General features: G+C 46.0%; 1 protein-coding gene across 3 annotated transcripts in view; it reads left to right on the top strand.

Annotated features, from left to right (window-relative positions):
- Positions 1-14,371, top strand: part of LLGL2 (LLGL scribble cell polarity complex component 2) — a 624,825-nt gene that overhangs the window by 528,762 nt on the left and 81,692 nt on the right. For all 3 annotated transcript variants that reach the window (XM_069200160.1, XM_069200158.1, XM_069200159.1), the window contains exon 24: positions 10,341-10,383. In XM_069200160.1, the coding sequence (XP_069056261.1) occupies positions 10,341-10,383 (43 nt within the window). The remainder of the gene's footprint in view (positions 1-10,340; positions 10,384-14,371) is intronic.

Here is a 14,371-nt window from a genome sequence, read left to right on the forward strand (position 1 = left end):
GGTTGACAGGCCATAACATCAGACAGTTGTGTCCTGCAAATTGTTTGGATCGGCTTGCCATCCCCTTCCACACCACTGCGCCTTCAGCTGTCTTCCCAATGACTGACGGAGGACCATCTTTCCATTTTGTGGCAGGAAGTGCAGGCCCTTCTGCCAAAAGGGCTATTGAGAGGGTGCCTGCTTCAGAGTAGGAGGTGGTTGCTATTCCCACTACCTGTTGGTCCCAAAAAAGAACAGATGTCTCCGGCCTATTTTAGATTTCTGCTCTCTCAACGCCTTGCTCTGGAAGGAATAATTCAGAATGTTTACATTGGCCAGGCCTTGTCTGCCCTAGATGGCAGTGTTGGACCTGCACAACACCTTTTTCCATATACCCGTCCTGCTTGCCCACCAATGTTACCAGTGCTTCGTGGTGGGACAGGAGCATTTTCCGTTTGTGCTGCTGCACTTACATCTCATTAGTGCCCCTCAGGTGTTCACTAAAGTGATGGCGGCAGCAGCAGCACATCTGCAGAAGTCAGGGGTGTCCCTCTTCCACTACGACTAGCAGTTGAAGGTGGGCTCGCCCCAGTCGACAATCACCCCGGACTCCAGCAAACCACCTGTCATCTTCAGGTTTCACTATCAACGTGCCAAAGCCACACCTGACTCCTCAGATGCTTTCCTTCATCAAAGCCATTCTGTACACGGTTCGTTTTCATGCCCTTCCCCTGGAAAAGAGAATCCAGGACATGGAGGCTATGACCCCAGTCTCTCAGCCTTTGTCTTGGATTTCAGTGTAGTTGACTGAGGCTACTGGGACTGATTGTCTCCTGCATCCCGCATGCCAGGTGGCACCAGGATCTGTAGTGGATCTGTCTGAAGTCTCAGTGGGCCCAACATCAAGGAGATCGCTCTGACCACGTTCGGGTGTCGTCGAAGACTACAAATGCACTAGTGGATGCTTGACCACGATTGGGTCTGTGGCAGACCCCTCAACCTTCTCTCCCCAGGCCTGACGGTGGTGATGACTCTACTCTTCTGGACTGGGCGGCCATCTGGGAGAGATAGAGATCAGAGGTCTCTGATCTCCGGCAGAGTAGTGGCACCATATCACCTTTTGAAGTTGACGACCCGCCGCTTTGTGCTGAATGCCTTCCTTCCTACTGTCCATAAAGGTGAGTCTGATTCAGGTGCTTACGGACAACACCACTGCTATGTGGTACTGCAACAGACAGGTCAGGGTGGAGTCACAGAGCCTGTGCCAGGAAGCCTTGTGCCTCGGTAAGTGGCTGAACCTCCACAAGATTTTTCTGGTGGTTAACCAGCTGGCAGGATTATTGAATGCCAGGGCGGATGACCTCAGCAGGATGAGTGGATCAGAAGTGGCATTTGCATCCAGAGTTGGCACAAGGTGTGTTCTGTGAATGGGGAGCACTTTCATTCAATATGTTTGGCACTGCGGAGAACTCAGTGTTGGCACTTCTGTACTTTGGAGATTGCAAGGCGTCTCTTGTTCAGAGATGCATTCTGCCTCGAGTGGAGCTTGAGACTCGTGTATACTTTTCCACCTACACCACTCCTGGCCGAGTTCTCAGGAAGATCGGGACCAACAAGGTCTAGGTCATCCTAGTGGCACCGTATTGGGCTTGGAGACCATGGTATCCAGAGCTCTTGGGCTTGAGTGTCTGTCCTTCGATCAGGCTGCCCCTCTAAGAGGACCTACTGTCGCAACAACAGGGCAACGGTATGCATCCAGGCCTTCACAGTCTCCACCTTTCATGCATGTAGATTAAGTGGCGACAGTAGTGGTTGATTTCATCTTGGCAGCCAGACATGGCACACATTTTTCGCTTGTTGCAGTTCTAGACAGATAGACCATATTCAGGCCAAGCTGCCCTGGGCACAGTTTAAGGGCACCTTTCATCTCTTTCAGCTTTTTTGCGGTAGCTGGATCGGCCCTCTTTGTTCAAGTGTCCTGTTAAAAGATTTATGAAAAGGCTTATAACATTTGTTTTGTAAAAGAATAATTAATTTCCTAAAGAAAGAAAACATACTGAAGTTCAAAGTACAGTTGTGGATGTTTATTACCTCAAGCTGAGGGACTCGGAACAGGCAGTTTCCAAGTGCACTCTAACAGTTGATGTTTCACACAAGCTTATATATAGAGTCTTGTGATTGAAGTATATGTCTTATTTTGAAACCAGAATCTGTGTGGCAAGCTCAAGACCGTTTACAGGAGATAGGGCCAAGTGATACCACCATTTGGATCCGGCTGTGAGTACATAATTAGTCTTTTCCTAAGAATTCAACACTAGCTCAGTTTTCCGATAAGCTGGCAAGTTACTCTGAGAGTGGAGCATTTGCCAGAACCCATACAACAATTTGCTAAGAATACAGGTTGAAAAAAGATGGCCTTGTGCAGTACTAAGTCTAGCGGAACAAACACATGGGCAAGACTAACATCTATATTTTCAGACACATGAGTCATTTCTCAAGAACTAATTAGCATGCAAAGCATTTCTCAGAAACCCATACCCTTTGCATGCAACAGCATAGCACAATGTTCAAACTTGCCTCAACATTTAAAATGTATGAAATAAAAATGCATAATGGAAGCAAAATAAGAAAGAAAACAAGCTAAAATAGTCTTTCTCATTTCCCCCTTTTGAGCTGATGTTCAACATTTGTTCCATCTAATTGCATGTTTCTTTCAATATCAGTATCATTTCATATCTCTGTTTGCATCATTGCTCTTTCTTCCAATACAAGTTCCCAATTCTGGTTCTTATGGCCTGTTGGTGCTGATAGCTACACCATTACTCTTTCTCATGGTTTACAAATAGATAGACATGCAGGTAGCAAATTCACAAGAACTCAAAAAGTTACAATCAGCACACCTATTTTAACTGTCTCCTTGGTAAGCCACCCCCCTGTTACCCCATTTAGGATTCCAATTTCCATTCACCAGATCTTTGAGATTATCCATAATGGCAGTTATATCTGCAAGTTATATTTCCTTCCGTTCTCTTCATTCCTACTAAATAGGGCTCTCCAGTGATAGCACATTCTCCACTCTTCTAAGCTAAGATGAAGTTGATATCATACCTATTTTGTTCTGAGAATAGACTCATATTTTCTAATTCCCAAGTGATATATTTTAAGGCCTTTACGTTTTCCTTTGCTAATATTTGTAACTTGCACCCAAAGTATTCTCTAGGTTTTTTCCAGCATGTAGTTCTGACCCCTCCCATATTATTATAGATGGCAGTATATACCCAAAGGTGTGTCCATTTGAGTAGTTACTCACCTCCAAGTCGGTAAACCTGTCACAAAATCTGTCAGTGTTCTAAGCCTGGTGGTGGTGGAGGCCATTGTTTGGCGGCAGAGATATTTGTGTGGTAGCTGAGGTGATGGCAAACATTGTGTGGCGATGGAGGCCGTTGAGTGGTGGCGGAGGCCATTGTGTGGTGGTGCTGGTGGCCATAGCGTGATGGAGGTGGTGGTGGCATTCGTGTGGCAGCAGTGGTGGCGGCCATTGTGTGGCGGCAGTGGTGGAGACCATCATGTAGTGGCGGCGGCCATCAGGTGGCAATGGAGGCCATTGTGTGGAGGTGGTGGAGGCCATCATGTGGTGATGGTGGTAGTGAAGGCCAATGTGTGGTGGACATCGTTTGGTGGTGGAGACCATCATGTGGTGGAATCCATTATATGGCAATGGTGGTGGTAGATGCCATTGTGTTGTAGCTGAGGCAATGGCAGCCATTGTGTGGTGATGGAGGCCATTGTGTGGTGGTGCTGATGTCTGTAGTGTGATGGAGGTGGTGGTGGCCATAGTGTGATGGAGGTGGTGGTGGCCATCTTGTGGCGGCAGTGGTGGGAGCCATCATGTAGTGTTGGTGACCGTCATGTGGTGGTAGCCATCATGTGGTGGTGGAGGCCACTATGTAGAGTTTGTGGAGGCTATCGTGTGGTGGTGGTGGCCATCATGTGGTGGTAGTAGTGGTGGAGGCCATCGTGTGGTGGTGGTGGCCATCATGTGGTGGTAGTAGTGGTGGAGGCCAGCGTGTGGTGGTGGTGGAGGCCAGCGTGTGGTGGTGGTGGAGGCCATCGTGTGGTGGTGGTGGAGGCCCTTGTGTGGTGGTGGTGGAGGCCCTTGTGTGGTGGTGGTGGAGGCCATCGTGTGGTGGTGGTGGAGGCCATCTTGTGGTGGTGGTGGTGGTGGTGGAGGCCATCTTGTGGTGGTGGTGGAGGCCACCTTGTGGTGGTGGAGGCCATTGTATGGTGGTGGTAGAGGCCATTGTGTGGCGGATGCCATTGTGTGGTGGTGGTGGAGGCTATTAGGTGGCGGTGCTGTTGGTAGAGGCCATTGTGTGGTGGCGGAGGCCATCGTGTGCGGGTGATGGTGGTGAAGGTCATTGTGTGGTAGCCATCATGTGGCGATGATGGTGGTGGAGGCCATTGTGTGGTGGTGGTGGCCATTGTGTGGTGGTGGTGGCCATTATGTGGTGGTGGCGGCCATCATGTGGGGTTGGAGGCCATGGTATGAGGGTCAAGGTGATGGTGGTGAAGGCCATCGTATGGTGGTGGTGGAGGCCATTGGAGGTGGTGGCCATCGTGTGGCAGTGGCGGTGGTGGAGGCCATCGTGTGGTGACCATCATGTGGTGGTGGAGGCCATCATGTGGTGGTGGAAGCCATTGTGTGGTGACCATCATGTGGTGGTGGAGGCCATCATGTTGTGGTGGAGGTGGTAGAGGCCATTCTGTGTTGGTGGAGGTTGAGGCCATCATTTGGCGGAGTTGATGGTGGAGGCCATCATGTGGTGGTGGAGGTAGAGGAAGAGGCCATTGTGTGGTAGAGGAGGCCATTGTGTGATGGTGGTGCTAGTGATGGAGGCCGTTGTGTGTTGTTACTGGGATAGGCAGTTCACAGTAGAATGCGTGTGGGGTAACACACAACACATTTTCCCAAGAATTTTTCATGAGTCTTTAGGAACACATTTTTTTGCACCATGGATAGCGGAATGCTCAGGAAATAGTAGCAGATCATTTTCGTTGTCACTAGGTCCCCAGAGGTCACCAGTACATGTGGGGCTCTAACCCAGTACTTTGGTAATGTTGATTAGGTTTACAAGACACTCTTGGTCACAAATTGTACCTTGGGTTATCAGTATGCACTGCTTGTGGCTAATCTGTTTACTCACTAGGCTGTTTTAGACTTGTCGCTGATGGTGTCCATTTTACATGGGAGGCATGTGTTGAGTTCTTGTAACCGGTGCACTTTAATCCTGTATTGGTGACCAACAGGACTTGAGGTATAGACAACACATTTTTCACCTGTTTCAATTAACTTTATACAATGGTCTCTCATTAGGCCATCAGATAAATACAGTGTGGCAGTGTACCGTGGCACCCCCATAGTCATATCAATCTTCCTGTGACAATTTTGAGTGGGCTTGGCTTAGATCAATAGTGGTCAGGGTGCTGCGCATTCTCATGAGAGTGAGGGGTAAAGCATCCGCCCAAGTCAATGTACTTTCAATGCACATCTTTCTAATTTTTGTTTTTAAAATGACATTTCCTTCAGTAGCATCTGCTGCTTTTGGTTTATAGATACAATTAAATTATTGTTTTATGGCCAATGCCTTGGCCACCAGTTCCATAACTTTCTTTAAAAAATGTGAACCATTGTCTGAAGAAAATAAATGGGGCAGGCCGAAGCTTAAAGGCAGTTATTTTAAAAGATACATGGCTACTGTTGGGGCATCATTCTTCTTGGTCGCGTAGGCTTTGCGTCAGCCTGAAAACATACAGACTACCACCAGTGCACACCAATACTTGTTTGTTGGGGCATTTCTATAAAATCAAGCTGCAAGTGTTCAAACAATGCCTCGGGCCATGCAAAATGTCCTCGGGGAGTCAGTGTTCTTTTCCCTTCATTATGTTGACTACAGGTCACACATGTTTTACAAATCCTTTCAGCTGCTTTCCTAACCATGCAGTTGTTCTGTTATTTAGAGAATATTGTGCATGTGGCATCCCTTCCTAAGTATGCTGGGCCATGTATAGTGTTGGCCATGGGCGGAACTGCGGAATTAGGTAACATTGTCCTCCTTTCAGGATACTTCTGGATTACGTCTAGTAGCTTTCCCTTCCTGTCCTATCTCTCCGTTTCTGTAATGGTAGATTCATTCTGCAATTGTTTTAAATCATGACATGCATTGTTATATCCTTGGACATTCTTAAAGAGATATGAGATATACATTAATGTAGTGGGCTGTTGGGCTGTGTTCTTGGCAGTAGCATCTGCGAAAGCATTTCTTTTACCAATATCATCTGCAATTTTCTTATGCGCACTACAATTTTTTTTTAACACTTTTCTTGGTAATGACAGTGTATTCAAAAGTTTGACAGTCAAAGTATCATGTTTTATTTTCTCTCCCTGGGATGTAAGGAAACCTCTTTCTTTTCACTATAGCCCGAAGTTGTGGGCAACTCCAAAGGTGTACTGGCTATTTGTATACATATTTACATTTAATCATGCACTTAATTCACTTTCCCTAGTTAAGGCTGTTATTTTAGCTATTTGTGCAGATTTCTCTGGTATTTTATACATCTCTACAGCAGTTGTCAAAGTGTAATAGCATATGTGGCAGTAGTGGCCCCATCCGGTAATTTAAAACCTGATGCATCCACCCATAAATCCAAATTTCTCTATTTCATAGGGGTGTCCAGAAGATCTCTTCTGCCCTTTGTGGTTTCTTCAGTGACTAGTGTACAATCATGGGGTATCTTTACATCTTGGCACGGAGTTGGAAGTTGTGTGGCTGGATTCAGTACATTGCAACCATGAAAAACAATGTGCAGTGTTAGCAGTTTTATTTTGGTTTCAAGGGGTAAAATAATAATCCCAAATGTCCCTTTTGTGGTAGCGTGGGTGAACACACAGAGGCAATAAGTGGCACACACTCAAGAAGGAACTTGAAACCAATTTTAGAAAATTGTAAAATACGTTTATATTATGTTTTGAAACCAGAAAATCTTCAAAGCAAGTTAAGTACTGTTGCAGAGTTATTCTTCACAGTGGAGTAAGTAAATACATCAATCCTCTTTTACATGGTGATGCCTTTTAATGTGTAGTACATAAACTACATAGGGATATTTGCTGAAGGATCTTGGGGGTCCCCTCTAGGTCGTTAGGTGCTAGGGGTGCACGGTCACGAGAAAGACTAGCAGCTCAGTTTTACCTGCCCTGTGTCGTCCTAGTACTGAGATGCTGGTTGAGTCTGGTGTCTTACGCACTGCACGGTTGGCGAAGAGTGTCCACCTAGAAACAGGCTACAGAGCTCCCAACTGGGTGGCTCAGTTCATGAGGGTCCTGGGAGCAGGGGAGCACAGTCGATGATCCTGAACCTGGGGCGCTCAGGTGCAGAGGGTTAAGTGGGTCCTGTGCGTCGAAGGCACTCGTGGTGATTGAGTAGACCTGCAGAGGGGAAGAAAAACAGACAGTTGTGCCACACTTCTGGGGAGCCTTGTCGATTCCGTCATCCGTTGGGTGCGGTCGTCTTTTTGTGGCTGTGGTGTCTGGGCCAGACACAAACCAGCCTCCGTGCATGCAATGGCTCCAGTACCTGGGGTGTTGGTGCAGGCACACTCCTGGTGGGCTTAGCATCTCCAAACTCTGTGGGGAGACTGGTCTGTCCTCCTGAAGCACGATGACCTCCTCCTGGGTGACTGCTGCATTGGTGGACCTGGTGGTCAGCAAGTTGGTGGACCAGACATCGTGGTTGGTGACTGCAGGGTCTAGGAAAGTGACTCCACTACTCCAAGGGAGATGTGGGCTAGTTTATGGAGTGCTGGCAGCTCTCTGGGGCTTTTGAGAGATGTACAGACAGCTGCAGGACGAGTTGGGTCTGAGCGGTTGTCAAGACAGCAGCTGGTAGGCAGGGATTGGCCCCAAAAGTCAAGGCTGGTCCTCTGTTCCTGCGTTGGTTGGCTCTTGTTTGCCCTCCTTCTTCCTCAGTCAGACTAATCTAAGTTTCCGGTGTCAAGGGGACACCATTCAATTTAGGGGTGTTTAGGGGAGTTAATGGGCTACTTACCCCTGTCTCAGAGTTCCTAGTTCCATCAAAAACAAGATGGTGGAACCCTTATTTTGTGGAGACCTTAGTGGTGTGACTAGTCTTGTAGTGCAACACGCCTACTTGCATAGCTAATTTCTCACCTGTCCTGGTGTCAGTTGGTCCTCAGGGCAGGTGATGGCTTCTACCAGGTCTGGTGGAAGCCGGGGTCGCATATCAAAGGCAGCAGGGACTTTGAAGTTCTTGGCCTTGGTATGCAGATTTACTAGCCATCCTGCTGGAGGAGGTGATGATAACTGCTTCCTCCGGAGCAGGTATTGTTTCTGGCCTCTGAAAACGTGGGCTGTCACCTCCAGGGTGTCAGAAACATGTCTGTGGTAGCAGGTTGGTCATTACCAGTCAGCCAGCAGACTAGAGGACTTGCAGGTTTCAGGGGGCACCTCTAAGGTGCCCTCTGGGTGCATGTCATAATAAATGCAGTACTGGCATCAGTATGGATTTATTAAGATGAGGTGTTTGATACCATACGCCATAGGTTTCAGTGAGCCGTTATGTAGTTTAATAACACGTAATGACCAGTGCCAAGTACATCCCGTGAGATGGCTCCCCTGTTGACTTGCATTATCTAGTAATAGAACTAGATATCACAGGGGCATATCTGTATTTAATTTGTATGGGGGTCCTTAGGGTGGCATAATACATGCTGCTGCCCTTAGGGACCCTCTTTAGTACCCATGCCGCAGGTACCAGGCGGTGCGATTTTCTAGAGACTTGGAGGGGTGCTAAAGTTCTGGCCTGTTGTTTTACAATTGAGTATTTCTTTTTTAGGGGAAAGAACACTGGCACTGGACCATGGTTAGCAGGCTTCAATGCGCTGTCAGAGTAAAAAAACAGCATCTAGCAGATCATTAGGGGCAAAAAGTGGAGGAACATTTGCGAAGGGAGGTCCAGTTTCCTACAGTTCCACGTCAGTCAAACCATCACCCTGCCGGCATTCTATGCTCAGGCTTGGGCTAAGGAGGAGAGAGTCCACTGCTTGTAGCCCAAGAGAACACTGAGCTTCTACAAAGAACACACCAAAGACCACTAGTTGGACGATCAGCTCCTTCTGGGGTTCTCCGAAGCACAAAGAAAGGGAAGACTGTGCAGAAGAGAACCTTATCCCTCTGAATCGCGCTCTGCATTAAGATCTGCAACCCACTTGCTAAAAAGCAGCCCCTGGAAGAACTGTGTGCACATGGTACCAGGGCCAAAGCTGATCCCACTTGGTTGGCAGGTGGGATACCTGTCCTAGACATTTGCTAGGCGGCTACATGGCTCTCCCTCCTTATGTTTAGAAGCACTATTGCCTAGAAAGTCAAGTTCATTGAGAAGGGCTCTTTGCCGGTTCTGTGCTGAAGCACTTTCTAGTTTGAGTCTATCCACTGACCTACCTCCGAATATTTTTGTTGCAATTTTTTAAAATTAAAAATGTAAAGAGAAAATATTTTATAATCTCCATTCAAATGGTGAGGAGTATCTGGATAGACATCTCTTATCAGAAGAACAAGTTACTTACCTTCAGTAACTGTTTTTGATCGAGATTGTCTAGCCAAAGATTCCTCACCGACCCTCTGGTCCTCCCCGTTTTGTGATTGGTCTCTATTTGCACTTCCATTTCTGGAGCAGAACAGCGTCATTGCAGAGCCTCACAGTGCCACCTACCGATGTGCAACGGTACTGGTGAAATATTTCCGAATTCAGTGTGATCCCTGAGAAGCATTCAAAAGGTGAGGCATCTGTACTAGAAAGAGCATTACCAGAGGTAAATAATTTGTTCCTATCTACTGCAGCTAGTATTTTATGAATGTGCTGAGAGCGTCTAACTTTTTTGGTATTTAATTATGACCTGTCAGTATATGTTCTGGAGCTATCATTCCTCAATGGTCTGTCAGTATATGTACTGGGTCTGGCATCTCTCTTTGGTATTTACTACTACACTAGCATTATCGGCGATGGTACATGTGTTTTGTTAGCAGACAATCAGTGTGGATAATGGCTTCTGTCTTTCATTACTAGACCTGTAGTAAGCATATTGATGCCAGTGTTTGTTATAGGATATTACTTCTTATTAGGTCGGTTGTACCTCAAGTGAGGCTAGAACTTCCTTAATACACTAGCAGTGTCTGAAACATTTCTAGTTTAATAGGTCAGTAGTATTGTCACTAGTTCTAGCCTTTTGTCAGACAGCTCACTGTATCTTTCTTGGCTAATTTTATTTCGTCTTGATCTCTTTCCTAGGAGTTCTGAAAGAGATCCAGAGCACCCTAGAAAGTGACAGAATGTAAGTAACTGCACTGTTCACCATCTTATAGAAAGGAACACTTTCCAGAATTGTGGAAACTGAATATCGGCTTCGTGGAGAGTATGAAGGGTGAAGTCGCCTTAAGGTTGTAAATCAAGGATAGAAGGGTGTACAAAGACATTACGTCAAGTTAGAGAGGGGACACAGAAGACAATGGATTATGTGTAGGGAGAGGGGCACCACATATAATAATGTGTATGGAGAAGAAATATTATGACCTTGAATTACTTTGAGAGGCGGGAGGCTGTTGTTTGGCCATAAGGGACAGTAGAGAGAAAAAAGAGAGGATGGTAAGGACTGGGGATAGAGCAGTGATTTAAGGGAATTAGAGGGAGGAGAATAGAGAGTAACATTTATTAAACAGGGTCTGGAAAAGGGGTGAAAAAGTACTTATGTGGAGGGAAAGAAGATATGGTAGCGACAGGTAGAGTAATAGTAAGTTTGAGAGGAGAAGTGATGGGGAGGGTGGGGAGTAGTGTGTTGGGGAAGTCTGCAAGATATATAAAGTGCTAACAGTATACTGAAGAGGCTGGGGTTGAAAAAGGGGGAGTAACCTATATGCTGTTTGCAATCATAGTAGTACTTGCAACTGTCTGACCATCCTAAGCATGCACATTCAACCCTCAACTGAGTGTCTTGAAGTTATTTTTCTGTTTCATTAATATTTTACTGCTCTTTGGTGGCTTCCCCCTATTTTGTGGGATCTATGTTATAAAGTTGGTAGAAAATCATAACATCAATATTTATATGTAGCTATCAAATAGTGTTTAATCTTCATGGAGGGTATGGGGAAATGGAGAAAATTGCTTCCTTTCCTTTTTATGGAGAAAAGTGAGCTTCAACTCCATTGTGCTTCCTGAGTCTGACTGTTTTACTGTTTTGTGACTTTTGTTTTACTTTTTTGTTACAAATTTCTCTTCTTATCACTAGCTTTAAGACGCCCTTGATTTCACCCTGCACATTGTTTTTGGAGCATAGGTCACATACCTCCACATTTATAATTCTTAAGAAGACAACAGAACATATAAAATATAATATCCAAAAAGGTATTTGTGTCAGCCATGAACATGAAACTTGAGGATCAAACAAATCATTTATTCTGGTGACATATTGGGCTTTGGATTCTAACATACTTTGAGCAGTATTAAAAAACAAAGAAACATTTTTTTTAGTATATATTCAACTCATACTCGAACACCCAGGGTCTCAGCACCTTTGGGACGGAACATTCAGCCTAGGAGGTACCTTAAAATGCTGTGCTCGCATCTGTCTTTCATTTTAAAATGTTCTGTAGTGTTAAGTTGACAGTGTTAGAGCACTGACCTTTTTTTCCAGGAGATTTGTTTGTACTTAGAATATATTTGCTATTGAAAAACTACAATCTAATTTGTAAATGTCCATTGAGCGTCACATCATACATGATTTTGTTTCCCGTCATTTTTAGTTTAAGAAGACCTAGCCAGCAAGATGGTTCCGCAAGTTAGACATATTCTACTGCCATCTGGTATGAGCTGTAGGCCACATGTTTGATAATCAGGAGCGCCAAATTGACCTTGAATTTGTCTGTGCTTGTTGAATTAAGTACCATTAAACATCTATTCATTATGGTGTTTAGAATTGCTGCAACTATCATAGGTTTTGATTCTTACTTTACCAACTCCAGAGGTACAATGTCTCATGGACAAATTCCCTTTCAGGTGGGCTTCGGTAAAGTACTTAAGGATACCCCTTACAACTAGTGAGGGCCAGTTGTATGTGCCAATTAGCCCAACCTGATTCTCGAGGTTAAAAATTACCTCAAGTGTCAGAATGTAATGCTGCCTTTGATGGGCTGGATAGGCACAATTAAACATTCACCCAAGAGTATAGTATGGGATATGGCTCTCCTGGATGGTTAGGTATCACTGAGCCTCGTGTTTAGGTTAATTAAGAATGGTCTAAATCTGAAATGGGTACCAAAAGGGCCTTTATGGACCACACCATAATTGGGAGATGGATTTCATATGACTCCAGAAAGAGGATAGGCAACAAAATGCGTTTCTATCCATGCCGGTAGAAATAGCACTCTATTTGGGATACAGTAGCTGAGACACTTAAACTTGCGACCTTCTGCATCCCATACACAGCAGTACATTTGGATCCTAACTTTACTCCCACCTTGAAGGCTGGTACATTTATGAACTGGAAGAAGGGTGACTGTCAGACAATATCTGATCTTTTTCAGAGTGAGATATGTTTTTTCAATCAGTATTAACATACCTTTATATTAAAGGGAACATAGAGGCTACATTACGCACAACCCTGTCACTGGGTTTTGCAACCTCCGATAAAAGGTGCTGCTGTCAGAGGCAAAACCATGTTTGAGAAGAGAGTAGACAAACCCCTCACTTTAAAGGCGGTAGTTTGTAACATTTACAAGCTACTGGAGGGAGGAATTCGGAGAGACACTTAGGCATACAGAGGACAGTGGGACAAGTAGTCTGAATACCCATATTAGACAGGCAGAGTGGGAGCTTCTCCAATGAGATATAGAGAAGTGCTCTATTAGCCAGAAGCAAAGATAAATACACTATATCTGATAGAGACTTCTAGCTGCAAATTCCTTACCTTTGATTTTCCTGGTGTCAGCTTGGAATCAGGTATTTTTTGCGAAGCAGTTCCTTGTGCATGCCTTTGGGTGGCATCGTTTGAATCCGCTTGCGTCGTTAGGCTCCGCGTGGCTTAGTTGGAGCCGTCTGTGACGTCACGGTCGCCTATAAAGGCACCACTCCGGCTCGCGTACGTCAGTTCTTTTTCCTTCCTCACCGGTTAAGCGTCGGTCTGGATTTGAGCTACCCTCTGCCTTTTTTGGCAGGTCTTTTCCGACCTTTTGTCGAGTCTTTTGAAGTCTGTGCAGGATGACATTGAGGAAGACTGGGTTCAAGCTGTGTGGTGACAGACCCTCATCAGGCATGTCTCTGGTGCCTCGACAGAGACCACGACTTGAAGTCGTGTTCCGACTGCCAGGCCATAGCCCGAAAGCTTTGAGAGCGCGGTCTCTGAAGCGCATGGCGGCCCGGCAGCCAACGTCGGTTGGTGCGACTCCTAGGAAGTCACGGTCCCGATCGAGGAGGAGGTCACGGGACCGCTCTTGGAACACTATATCCTCTTCTGGCGCACACTGGTGGAGTGAGCCCCATCCTTATCCTAGATGATCCAGAGCTGGAACGACATCGTACAATGCTGATTCCAACTTAAACAGCTCTGACGTGCCAAATCAGTACTGTAGCCTTTTTTTTGGAATAGCCAGATACAGGGGAGGAATGGGAGGGGTTCTATGACCCTTTGGAGTATGGATTAGAGCATATGGACTGATATGAGGAACTAGGGGAAGCCAGTGGACTGGATACTTCTCTCAGATGCTCTCACCGCCTACTGTGGCTACGGAGGAGGGAGCATCATATTATATGGTGGTTCGTAGGGCAGCTGAGATCTTGGACCTAAAGTTACCTACAATGCCAGTCAGACTAGCCTTCTGACTGAGGTCCTTCAGCCAGGGTTTTCCACTTCGGAGCCGATGTTACCCTTCTATGAAGCACTCACTGATGTCTTCCTGGGGACCTGGTCCAAACCTAGTACAGGGGCTCCTGTTCATAGGATTATCAGCCACTGCCATAGACCAGCTCCAAACGATCCTAGTTTTCTCACCCAACCCCTCACCAAGGAGAGGTTGGTAGTCGAGGCCTCCACTTCCCATGGTGCCTTCCCTTCCACTCCCCCGGATAGGGAATCCAAGAGGGTGGATCAGCTTGGAAAGAAAATGTTTTCTTTCTCCAGCCTGGCATTGAGGTCCGTAAACACTTCATGCCTATTGGGCCATTTTTCCCATACTTTGTGGGATGCGTGACACATGTGCTGCCCCGGGTCCCAGAGGGCGTGCGGAACACTCTCACACAAGCTGTAAAAGATGGGAGAAATGCAGCCAAGT

This window comes from Pleurodeles waltl, chromosome 7 (genome assembly GCF_031143425.1).
Source record: "Pleurodeles waltl isolate 20211129_DDA chromosome 7, aPleWal1.hap1.20221129, whole genome shotgun sequence".
NCBI lineage: Eukaryota > Metazoa > Chordata > Amphibia > Caudata > Salamandridae > Pleurodeles > Pleurodeles waltl.